At 33.3% G+C, this 13,204-nt stretch overlaps 1 protein-coding gene across 1 annotated transcript in view; it reads left to right on the forward strand.

The window, feature by feature from the left end:
- The window catches only part of CRY1 (cryptochrome circadian regulator 1), a 60,574-nt gene that overhangs the window by 43,974 nt on the left and 3,396 nt on the right, over nucleotides 1–13,204 (forward strand). Inside the window, exons 3-10 of the mRNA XM_019642627.1 lie at nucleotides 2,034–2,176; nucleotides 5,573–5,757; nucleotides 6,145–6,233; nucleotides 6,809–6,949; nucleotides 7,030–7,341; nucleotides 8,863–9,014; nucleotides 9,250–9,452; nucleotides 9,555–9,650. Coding sequence (XP_019498172.1) covers nucleotides 2,034–2,176; nucleotides 5,573–5,757; nucleotides 6,145–6,233; nucleotides 6,809–6,949; nucleotides 7,030–7,341; nucleotides 8,863–9,014; nucleotides 9,250–9,452; nucleotides 9,555–9,650 — 1,321 coding nt within the window. The remainder of the gene's footprint in view (nucleotides 1–2,033; nucleotides 2,177–5,572; nucleotides 5,758–6,144; nucleotides 6,234–6,808; nucleotides 6,950–7,029; nucleotides 7,342–8,862; nucleotides 9,015–9,249; nucleotides 9,453–9,554; nucleotides 9,651–13,204) is intronic.

The raw sequence follows: 13,204 nt of genomic DNA on the forward strand, positions 1-13,204 counted from the left end.
CGAGTGGCTCAGTTGGTTAAGAGCTCGCTCAAGAGTTTGAGCTCTGAGCAACAGCGGTTCGAGTCCAGCCCGAGCTGAGCAGCCGCTGAGCTGCCAATAGATAGCAGGATGGCTCAGCTAAAAAAATAAATAAATAAATAAAAAATAAAAAAACTTTTTGTCAAAAAAATCATGGAATTAAATTGCAAACTATTGAGAAAAAATATTTTGTAACATATATGACAAAGAAAAGTTGCTATCATTAAAATATAAGAAGCTGTTTCAAATCCATAAGAGAAAAATTAACTGCAATAGAAAACCAAGCGAATATAAGGTATAACTCACAAAAGAAGAAATATATAAATGGCTAGTAATAATAATAGCTGTTATTCATTGAGGACTTCCTATGTCCTATTTCCTAAACAATTTACGTGCATTATCTCTAATCTTCCAGCAACCCAGTAACAATGTTAATTTTTTTCATTTTACTGTGGCAAACACTTACATAGTGTCTATGTGGTAGGTAGTCTCTAAGCATTTTACTTAAATTTTACTCATTTTATAGATAAGGAAACAGACACGGAGACTTTAGCAATTTGCACAAATAGTTGAGTCAGTCTTTGAACTCAGAACGTTAGATCCTGTGTTTTTTAACTACTACTCTATACGGCTTCACTATAAAACAAATATAATGTTTTCCTATTCTTATTGATGGATGAATGGTTAAGTTTTTATTGAATTGTACTAACAAGATACAACAGTGTGTAAAATAAATATAGTTGTCTTATTTACACTCCTAAATTCTGCATCTCAAAGGGAGCAGCTATTGACAGCTTAGTAGATATTCTTTAATACTTTTAAGAAAGGAAAAAATTTTTAATGAGATATTATTTTTCTTTGTATACTGTGTGTATGTATTAGTGGTATCACTATTGTATGTATGGGGGAACAAATATATGGGGAGCAAGCACTTTGGTGTACTGCAGATGAGAGTGTAAGAGTTAGCACAGAGTATCTGGTGGAAAATTAGACAGTGTCTATCAAATTTTTAAATGTGCATATTTTATTCATTAGTTGTTTTTTGAGGAATTATTTCTACAAACAATATGACAAATGCCCCAAAATGTTTAAGATGTATGCATAAAGATAAAAATGTGCACCGCAAGGTTTATAATATTATATCAATTAAAAAAAAACAAAACACTGTTGGGCAAGCCGTTGTCTAATCTGTACAGGTTTGGAGAATTACAGTATGTCACCATATAGCCAGTTAAATAGTGGTGGAATTACAGGTGATGTTTTTTCTTTGTAAGATATATCAGAGCAGATTTTAGAATTTAAAAAAACTTTACTACTTCCCTGGGAAACCACTTAATTCTCTGAAGTCACAGTCTCCTCATTGAAAATTACTATAAGGAGATGTGCAGAACTTATTAATATATAATATAGCACCTGACACTCAAATGCTGCTATTATTATTATCTATCTCCATGTTTTTCACAGTTAACATTTTTGGTACTCAGACATAAAAAAGTACCTCAGCAAAGCAGCTTATACCATATTAACTTATCAAATATTTATTAAAGACCAATTCTGAGAATCAGCAGGTATAAATTCAGGTATTCTGGCTCTCTGTGAACTTGAGCAAGTCTCTAGATTTTTAAAATAACTATATCTGCAAAGTGGAGATACCAGCTGAAGTGCCAAACTCTGAGAGTTATTTTGAGGAGCAAATGAGGTAACATAAGTGTAAATTATTTGAAAAAGTAAAGTATTATACAAACACATTTAGTGTAGTAAGCTGGTTTTAAGCATATTGCTAGATTGTCTCTTGCCTAACATAATGCTTGATATCTAGTAAGCATACATTTCTTATTTATAAATTTTTGAATTTATAAATTATACATTTTCTTCCTGCATATTCAGTGTTTGATTTATGAATAATTATTTGATATGTAGAGATTGAGCTTTTCACTTTTTTCCAGCCTGTATTGTTATAATGGAAAAATTATTCTTAAAATTTGTGTACATTTTTGCCCCATATCTTATTTTAGGAATGGAACATTTCTAAACTTTCAATTGAGTATGATTCTGAGCCCTTTGGAAAGGAGCGAGATGCAGCTATTAAGAAACTGGCTACTGAAGCTGGAGTAGAAGTAATTGTACGAATTTCACATACGTTATATGACCTAGACAAGTAAGTTGTTTTTGTTTTTTTAATTATAGTAAAATACACATAATATGTTTGTTATCTTAACCATTTTTAAGTGTAGTTCAGTAGTAGTAAGTACAGAGACAAAAAAGTTTTAACCTGTGGGACTTAGGTTTGTAAGATGGAAATAACATATGCATAATAGAGTTGTGGGAGACCTAAGTAAATATATATCAAACCCTCAGCATTTTAACTGCAGTGATTTTTCCTTACCTAATGGCTGCTACCAAAATTACAGACATAGTGCATAAGATAAAAATACTCAGAATTTTAGTTTTTAAGCTATTAAGAATATCAGAATTCTTCTTGACTGTTCCAGTTCAGCCTACTGTGGTCTTGCCTTTCTGGTCTCTTAAGAATATTAGTTTCATAGTTTACATGCTATATAGGTATAAACTGTCTTGATATATTTTGCATGATTGTCTTAAGTTATTTTACTTTATGTGTGTATATCTTATCTATCTAGATTTTAAGTCCAGATGCAATTTGTGTGAAATATTATTTTGTATAGCTGTAGTCCTCTGAACAATGGCATAATATTATATTTCTCAAAGTGTATTTCTTCTTTGTCTTTTATATTCTTCAATTTAAAGTCTATTTTGTCTGATATAAGTATTGCTACTCCAGATTTTTTCTCATTTCCATTTGCATGAAATATGTTACTCCATCCCTTTACTTTTAGCCTGTATGTGTCTTTTGATCTGAAGTGAGTCTCTCTTGTAGGCAGCAGATGTAAGGGTCTTGTTTTCTTATCCATTCAGCCTATGTCTTTTGATTGGAGCATTTAATCCATTTACATTTAATGTGATTATTGATAGGTGTATAGTTATTGCCATTTTGTTATTTGTGTTTCTGGTCTTCATTAGTTAGATTATTTTCCTCTTTTTTGTGCTTAAAGAAGCCCTTTTAACATTTCCTGCAATGCTGGCTTGGTGGTGATGAATTCCTTTAGCTTATTCTTTTCTGGGAAGCTCTTTCTCTCTTTTTCTCTCCTTTAATTTTAAATGGTAGCCTTGCTAGATAAAGCAATCTAGGGTGTAGGCCTTTGTTTTTCATCACTTTGAATACCTCCTGCCATTCTCTCCTGGCCTGCAGAGTTTGTGTGGAAAAGTCAGCTGTTAGTCTTACAGGAGTTCCTTTGTATGTAACCTGCTGTCTTTCTCTTGCTGCTTTTAGGATCCTGTCTTTGTCTTTAACCTTTGCCATTTTAACTATGATGTGTCTTGCTGTGGACCTGTTTGGGTTCAGCTTGTTTGGAACTCTGCACTTCCTGGGCTTGCATGTTGATTTCCTTCACCGGGGTAGGGAAGTTTTCAGTCATTATTACTTCAAATATGTTCTCGATCCCTTGCTCCTTCTTCTCCTTTTGGTATTCCTGTGATGCACATGTTGTTGCGCTAGATGTTATCCGACAGCTCTCTCGTGCTATTTTCAGTGTTTTTTATTCTTTTTTCTTTTTGTTATTCCACCTCGGTGATCTCTGCTATCTTGTCTTCTAAGTCGCTGATTCGATCCTCTGCTTCATCTAATCTGCTGGTAATTCCTTCGAGTGTGTTCTTTATTTCAGTAATTGTATTATTTAGTTCTAACTGGTTGTTCAAAGTGTATTTCTTGAAATACCAGTCCTTAGCGATATTTTGTCCAACAAAGAGTCTGTGGTCAAGTATAAATTTAGGAAATATTATACGAGCTTGTATGCTATGAGGTTTCAGGGTTCATTAAGATTCATTAACTTATGAGGGCCGGCCGAGTGGCTCAGTTGGTTAAGAGCTCGCTCAAGAGTTTGAGCTCTGAGCAACAGCAGTTCGAGTCCAGCCTGAGCTGAGTAGCCGCTGAGCTGCCAACAGGTAGCAGGATGGCTCAGCTTTAAAAAAAAAAAAAAAAAAAAGATTCATTAACTTATGAACGAACCTTTGGCATACTGTTGTCCTTACAAGTGCTAAATTCTCATAAGTTATGTTCCTTTTAAATTATTTTACTCTTTTAGTTATTTACACATTTTATCAAGTTAATAAAGCGAATTCTAAGTAACATGACAAACTAATATTATTCCATTTTTCCAAGAGTATCAAAAAATTGTGGTTTGATTCAGGCAAGGGTCTTTACTTGATATTAAGCAAAAAGCCACACATTTTTTGATAATAAACTTGTCTTCTAACAGCTTTCTTAACTTTAGGGAGCTGATAGCAAGAAGGAGGTACAACAGGATAAGAGCAGTTGCTTCTAAGTGGAAGATTCAGTGTTATACATAAAATTGGATTGTGTATTGGATTGAATGTGAATATTTACCATATATAATACATCATATAACCATGTAACATACAGAAAACATTTTTTCTAAGGTTTTTATTTTGCTTCTGTTAAGTAATTAGCAGTGTCTTCCTAGTGTCATTGCAGTATCATTACAAACAGCAAATTTTATTATGACCCTATGTATAAACCAAGTATTACACCAAGTATTACAAAAATATTACACCAAGACAAAATTACTAAAAGCAGAGGGATAGTTTTTATGGTGATTAATTTCTGTACATACAATTATATGTGGCATAATGAAAAGTATACTGTATTTGGATTAAGAAAACCTTGATTTGCTACTTATTAGTTATGTTACCATGACTAATTTATTAACTCTCTTGGTAGGCTTCAGTTTCCTATGATAAAATGATGGAGCTGGATTTTATCAGTAATTCTTTATGAAGGCTAAATGCTAAGCAAATGGCCTTATTAAAAAAGAATAATTAGTTATTCCCAAATAGCATCTAATCCAAACTACCATTGGCAAAGCCTATCTTTCGTTTTAGTATGGCTTGATTGAAGCAGTTAGTGATCAAAAGTAAATATAAAATATGTACATAAGATACATAAAATATATGTAAGATACATATGCTGACATTTTTAATAAAAGCATGAACGCAATAGAAAATAGCAAGTGATTATCATTACAGTAATATAGAATTCTAATTAATGAGACTTGTTTGCTCCTTGATATAATATTGGCCTGGTTAACTTTTTGTTGATGATTAAGGGATTCTTTGAGCTGAGTTTTTACATTTTCATATTTTTTTGTTATTGCCTTCAGGCTAAGTTAGCCACTTGTTTTTTTTTTCACTCACAGGTTGATTAATATTAATACCCTTTGTCTTAAAGGTTTTGGTATTTTCATACTGTGTATTTTTGACACCTAGCAGATGTCTAGAAAATGAAGAAAATGATTTTTAGATTCATTAGCCATTTTTAACAAGTTTTCTGGTCATTCTCTTCTCCTAGAAGTCTTAAGTAATTAATTTTATTTTCTGATTTTAAGCCTTTTCAGAGCTTGTCAATCAAAATATATTGTCATTGTTTATACTAACTGCATTTTACTAACTTTTATAATAGGATCATAGAACTCAATGGTGGACAACCACCTCTTACTTATAAAAGATTCCAGACTCTCATCAGCAAAATGGAACCGCTGGAGATACCAGTAGAGACAATTACTTCAGAAGTAATAGAAAAATGTACAACTCCTCTGTCTGATGACCATGATGAGAAATATGGAGTCCCTTCACTGGAAGAACTAGGTAGGTATAAATGGTAATAAATGTAAAGCTTAAGAATTAATAAATCACTTTTAAAAAACCACTTCTAATTTAACATGTAATGTATTTTGCATTAAGAGGGAAAGAAAGAAAGGAGAAAAAAGAAAAGAAACTCAAACTAAGAAGTGATAAATCTGTGTATTATTTATGTTTTTTAAAATATGTGATCTATCTATCACTATAAGATGTGCATTCTACAGGATAGCGAACATGTTGCATCCTCTGTGTCAGGATCTTTCCAGGGCGCGCAATTCATTTTTATGCTACTGTCATAACTTTTGTGCAAAATAATTTTTTCTCGCAATTACTGTGGTTAAATGAAAATTATTTTTATTCCAGAAGAATGATATTTTTATAATTTTTTTTTAGGTTTTGATACAGATGGCTTACCCTCTGCAGTATGGCCAGGTGGAGAAACTGAAGCACTTACACGTTTGGAAAGGCATCTGGAAAGAAAAGTATGATAATATAGATCATGCTCATATTTTCAAACTAGCATTTTAAAAATAATTCACCCTTTTTATAAAAATAAAAAATAGACTGTTGAAAAAAGATTGAGAGAAATACTTAAAATAGCATAAACCTAATTGTTTGAAAATTAACAACTTTGTCTTCATTTAAATACCTTTTCCCTACTTTTCTGATTATTTCCTCTTTAGCTACTACCAATACTACTTCTTCTTTTCTTTTTTTTGTAAGCTGGTATCTGATGACCATAACTTTAAAGCTAGAATAGAGTTCTTCTATTTCCCCTTTACTTCAGCGTCAAAGAGACATATTGAAGGTGCTCTCAGCCTTGTGTTAGGAATTTGAAGGTAATTTATTTCACATGAGTATGTGCTATGTCAAGATGGCTGAAAAAAAAATGTTCACTTGTATCCTTTCTTGTTTTTTATTAAAACATGTCATTTGTGGCTGGAATAATAAGATTTTATTACCCAAGATCTATGTAGCTTTTATTTTAAATCTAAATTTTAAACACTCTTTTAAAATGGAAAAGACAATTAGCGTAATTCTCTCTGTGTGTTTTCAGGCTTGGGTGGCAAACTTTGAAAGACCGCGAATGAATGCGAATTCCCTGCTTGCTAGCCCTACTGGACTCAGTCCTTACCTCCGATTTGGTTGTTTGTCATGTCGACTGTTTTACTTCAAACTAACAGATCTCTACAAAAAGGTATTAACTAAAACTGAATGTTATTTTCAAAATACTTTTTTAAAAATTGCTTATAATGCTTCTTGGCTTTTTAATCTTAGGTAAAAAAGAACAGTTCCCCTCCCCTTTCCCTTTATGGGCAGCTATTATGGCGTGAATTTTTCTATACGGCAGCAACAAATAATCCACGCTTTGATAAAATGGAAGGAAATCCCATCTGTGTTCAGATTCCTTGGGATAAGAATCCTGAGGCTTTAGCAAAATGGGCAGAAGGCCGGACAGGTTTTCCATGGATTGATGCCATCATGACACAGCTTCGTCAGGAGGGTTGGATTCACCATTTGGCCAGACATGCAGTTGCTTGCTTCCTGACACGAGGTGACCTGTGGATTAGTTGGGAAGAAGGAATGAAGGTATGTGTTCTACCTAATGTAGCATGGTCTTATTTTAAAGGACTTTATACCTCATTAAAATAATTTCTAGAAGTTATCTATTATGTAGATTCATTTATAGTGTAGTTTTTCATTGAGTAAAGCATTTAATTCCCACAATACAGTCACATTTGGAGAGCAAAATAGTGTAATCAGACAGGAGAAATGGTGAAAACTGGTTCAATTAACCTAAAGTCATTTCTATGGCTAAACCAGCCTAGGCATCAAGGAACCACAAGATTTAACACTTTGGACTTACTGTGTCAGTGTATTTATAGGTGATCATTTCTGTCACAAAAAGGATTCATCCAAGAATTCTTAGAAATAGTGAATTCGTAGTATAAATTTACAAATATATATCATTTCATCTCACTTCAGCATCACAGCTTTGTAGTAATACTTGTGATCTGGAAAGTGAAGCATACTACATTTTGTGACATTATCTTATGGTTATACATAACAAGATTTACATACATGTTTTACATTCCTACCTACATCATAAATTTCCCCTATCCAAGGACCATTTCTGTGTGGTCCTATGTGTTTTTTTGCATCTCTTACATTTCCTAGTACAAAGTTGTACATGAGGTAGATGTATAGCACACACTTAATGAATTTTTTTAAAAAATCATTTATTTAAATTGTTTCACTTTTGGATCAAGAATTTTCAAATTTAAACTCTGAAAATACTAGTGCATTTTAAAATATTATTTAAAAGTTTATTGGTTAATATCTAAACACTTGAGGATTTTCCAGTTCTTTTTCTTTTTAACCCAGTTTAGTTTTTTCTTTTTTCAATTACAGTTGACATTCAATATTATATTAGTTTCAGGTGTACAGCATAGTTGTTAGACACATATTTTATGAAGTGAAACCTCCCCCCTTGTCGATAAGTCTAGTATGGACCTCTCACCATACATAGTTATTACAATATTATTGGCTATATATGCTACACTTTACATCCCCATGACTGTTTTGTAACTGCCAGTTTGTACTTCTTAATCCTTTCACCTTTTCCACCCAGCCCTCCAAGCGCCCTCCCATCTGAATGCCAGTGCATTTTAAAAGATCATTTATATTTGGATGCTCCCTTTATGTAGGCCAGTGTACCAAGCTTCTAAGTTTCTGTTGGTGATTTATTTGGTAGCATTTTTGTGTTCCTGAAAGCGTTTACTGCTTTTTTTCTTCCATTTTTTAAATCTCCTCGTGTCTCTTTTAAATGGGTGACTTGAGTAATTTTTTTTAACCTCCTTCCACATAGCACTGCAAAGATTAGAAAAGTGAATTCTATTCAGAAATCCACTGATGTTACTGATATGTTTCTTTTCCTGAAATAACTCATTATGGAACAGAACATAGGCAAGGAAGCTAACTTTGGAATGTTTAATTTTACAGTTCTGTGCTAGATTTTTTTGCCTTGACTTTTGATCTACAGAGACCTGGAAAATGCTTGTTTTGAGAATTATGCGTGTGCAAACTAATTGGTTACTGTTACTTCTGAAGGTATTTGAAGAATTATTGCTTGATGCAGATTGGAGCATAAATGCTGGAAGTTGGATGTGGCTGTCTTGTAGTTCCTTTTTCCAACAGTTTTTTCACTGCTATTGCCCTGTTGGCTTTGGTAGGAGAACAGATCCCAATGGAGACTATATCAGGTAAATCAAGGGTGATTATTATTCAGTTTGGAATAACTAATCCAGGAAGAGCTTTTCATATTTAAGCAACGCTTAAAGTATTCCCCACATCTGATGGGCAGCAGAGATGAGGAGAAAGGTAAACAATCATTTAAATGGTATTGATTTGATTTTGGTCATACATAGCTAATAAATAGTTTGTTATAATTTGCTTGTAGTTCATTTTATTAATACTTTTTCTTCCTTCTTCCAAAAGGCGTTATTTGCCTGTCCTGAGAGGCTTCCCTGCAAAATATATCTATGATCCCTGGAATGCACCAGAAGGTATCCAAAAGGTAGCCAAATGTTTAATAGGAGTTAATTATCCTAAACCAATGGTGAACCATGCTGAGGCAAGCCGTCTGAATATTGAGAGAATGAAACAGATCTACCAGCAGCTTTCCCGATATAGAGGACTAGGTATGTCAGTAACTGCTGTTGATTTGTTTCTTTGGCAGTTGTTTATGTACCTATCCTTGATTTGATCTGATCATAATTTAATAGGAAATGTTTTCCCTTTAGGTCTTCTTGCATCAGTGCCTTCTAATCCTAATGGGAATGGAGGCCTCATGGGATATTCTCCTGGAGAAAATATCCCAGGTTGTAGCAGCAGTGGAAGTAAGTGAAAAAGAAATGTCTGTATTTAGTAACATAAAGAGATTAATACTCAAATATATTTTTATTGAACCTCACTATAATGTTTTAAAAAACCTGTCTTTAAAATTTATATAATAGGTTCTTTGTACACATGCATACATACATACATGCACACACACACACACACACACACACACACACACACACACCCTCACCCTCACCCTCACTCCATTAATGACATTTTAGAAATGAAAAGCATCATTACATGTAGTAGAATTTGGGTCAAGATAAAGATCTTTTTGCAAACTGAATGAGGAGAGCAATTTTAAGGGTAAAATGAAACTGAAATATTATATTTTCAGAATGCCCATTATTTTTTACTCTCTTTAGGTCTATATCAGCTATAAGGTAACTAGTTAAGAAGGTCAGTGGCCCTGTGAATATGGCCAAAAGATTTATCATGCACGTACATAGGACCTCTAGTCCTTTGTACATGAGTTTTTCCTTACAAAGCCTGGTCTGTAATGGTTTTCTGTATGATATATATTTAGTTGCCACATGTATTTTTAATATGGGTGATATTAATGTCAAGAAGACAGTGTGTTGTATTGGAAATTTGAATCATTATATCAGTTTTCAAAGGTTCTAACCAAAAATAGCAGGAAATTAATTAATTTGATTAAAACAATCAGCATTTGAGGAATGCTTATTTTTTTTTAAGTCAGGTGTTCAAATTTGTTATTAAAAGTTAAACCTTTTAAAAATTAAATCTTTCTGAATTCAGGAACATCCTGCATCCTTTTGAGAGAGAGCATGTAATTAGGGAGAAAGGAACAAAGGCACTCATATTTTGACTACCTACTTTGTTTCTGGTACAAAGGGATTTTTGCCACATTCTCACACTAACCTGGGGAGGTGACGGTGGAATTCTCATTTTATGATTGCGGAAGTAAGCCTTGAAAGGTTTGGTAATTTAACCAAGATCCCACAGTTAGTAAGTAGTTGAGCTAAGATTCAGATCCAAGTCTGCTTAGTCCTAAAGTTTTTACTCTTTCCTGTATCACTGGACCTCCCTTGCAAATGTAATGCCATATAGTGTTTATAAGATAAAATATTTTATTACTGGAATGTGTTTCACTTGGCAGTCAAATAATTGCCAATGATGGCAGTATACTTCAAAAATGTTCTTTCTCAGAGTCTCCTAACAATTTGAAATAAACTTAACAAGGTATCTTTTCAAAAGTTCTGTCAGATCTCTTGTTTAGTTCCTAAGCCTGCCTTTTCTGCCCACACATGAGTTTGAGGGACAGAAGTTCTGTGAAGCACTAAAATAACAGGCAGGTAGCAGAGGGGTGAGAAGCAGCAGGCTCCAGGAGCCTGACTAATGGATAATGATGGTACATACTGCTTCTTAGTCCACACCAATCTGTATCCATTATTTGGAGTTATCTGCAAAAACTAATTATGGTAGCAAGTTAAATTGGAATAATTTTGCTTCACAAATCTATAAACAACATATGATATTTTATGATATAATAGGATTAATAAATCTTAAAAGTACTCTAATCATGTAAATATTTGCTTGTAACACTTTGTAGCTAGGTGCAGTGAGGCTTTCAAAAGACATAGACAGCATAAAAGCTATAGTGAGCTTACAGTCTAAATGGGAGTGTGGAAGGGAAATAAAAACAAATGGAAAAAGTGGTAAATTATAAGATGCTGCCTTCACATGCAGTAGGAGAAAAGGGAGAGACCATTGAGAGATGAAGGAACTAAGGAAGTTTTCTTGGAAGATGATAGGGTGGGTAGCATTTGAGTAGGCAGATGAAGGAGAGAGAGCACTATAGACCTGGAAATGGGAATGACTCTGGAACGGTCCTTAGGATTTGGACTATGCTGTTAAGCATTTCTCCCCTCAGGTTTCTGCTTTTTTTGAAAGGACTTACATACTTCTGAAGCATATCCCTTTATGCCCTATACTTATCCTGTTTGTAGGATTTTATTTTACAGTGTCTCACAAGGCATATCAAAGGGCAAGATTCTTTATGACTTTTCTTAGGTTTTCAAATGACTGGAAAATTCTTAATCTCTGCAACACAAATTGTATTTTCTTCCTCTCCTTATAGATTTTTTTGTGCTCATGAAAGGAATAAGCTATACATAAATGTCTTGAAGTATTTTTGTTCTTATAATAAAACAGACCACAATCTGTTTACTATAGTAATGTATTTTAGTTTTTATTTAATTTTTAGTTTAATTTTTTCTATTATACAATACCTGTTCAGCATTATTAGTCATTAGGGAAGTTAAAATTAAAACTACTAAGAGATAGTACCTCACATCCACTTAGGGTAACCAACTATTACTGATTGCCTAGGATTGAGGGGTTTCTTGGGACAGTTTCTTTGCTAACGTTGGAAGAATCCTGGACAAACTGGGGTGAGTTGGTCACCCTGTTGCCCACTCAAGTGGTTAGAATGATAAAGATAAGACAATAACAAGTGTTGTAGGGGATGTGAAGAAACTGGAACCCTCATGCTCTGCTGAGAAATGTGGTGTAAAATGGTACAGCCACTTTGAGAACCAGTTTTGGCAGTTTCTTAAAAGCTAAATATCAATTTAACATACAGTCCATAAATTCCATTCCTAAATATCTATCCAAAAGAAATGAAAACATATGTCTAAACAAAGATTTAAATGTGAATGTTTATATAACCTTCTTCATAGTAGTAAAAATGTGGTCTATCCATGCAATGGAATATTAATTCATACAAAGGAACAAAATGCTGATACATGCTACAACATGGATAAACCTCAAAAATATTATGTTAACTTTAAGAAGCCAGACACAGAAGACGACATTCTTCACAATTCCACTTATATGAACTATCCAGAAAAGTCATGTCTCTACAAGAGACCAAGTAGACTAGTGGTTACTTTAGGCTCAGATGTAGGAATGGGGAATGGGTGCAAATCGGCATGAGGGACCTTTTGTGGGTGATGAAAATATTCAAAGTCTGGATTGTGGTGATGGTTACACAGCTTTGTAATTTTACTAAAACTCATTGAATGGTACACTTAAAACAGGTGAATTTTATGGTATGTCAGTTATACTTCAAAAGTGCTAAGAAAAAAAACCAAAAACACCAAATACTATATTTACTGTAGAGAATTTCGAAAATTCAGAAAAATAGAAAAAACAACAACAAAAATCACCAATAATTCCATCCAGTAGATACAGTCACTATTAAAATTTTGGTGTATTTCCTTTGAATATCTTTTCTATGCAGTTTTCCCCTCATAGTATCTTTAACTTAGCATTTTATAAGTGGAAAGTCCTTTAGGTGTTGTTGATGGTGTAACGCAAGGAGAAAGTGATCATATAAACTTTTGGCCTTAGAAAACTTTTTTTTAAACAAGAAATACTTTTTTTTTTTAAGTTGTTTTCACTCTAAGATCCCCATCTTGTATAATCTTGGCCTTTGAAATTGGCTGTACTGTCACTGAATGCATATGAATGTGGGGATTTATGGCATTTCTAAGTGACTAAGCTAGTCATAGCCAAGTGATCAGCA

This window comes from Hipposideros armiger, unplaced genomic scaffold (genome assembly GCF_001890085.2).
Source record: "Hipposideros armiger isolate ML-2016 unplaced genomic scaffold, ASM189008v1 scaffold_71, whole genome shotgun sequence".
Taxonomy (NCBI): domain Eukaryota; kingdom Metazoa; phylum Chordata; class Mammalia; order Chiroptera; family Hipposideridae; genus Hipposideros; species Hipposideros armiger.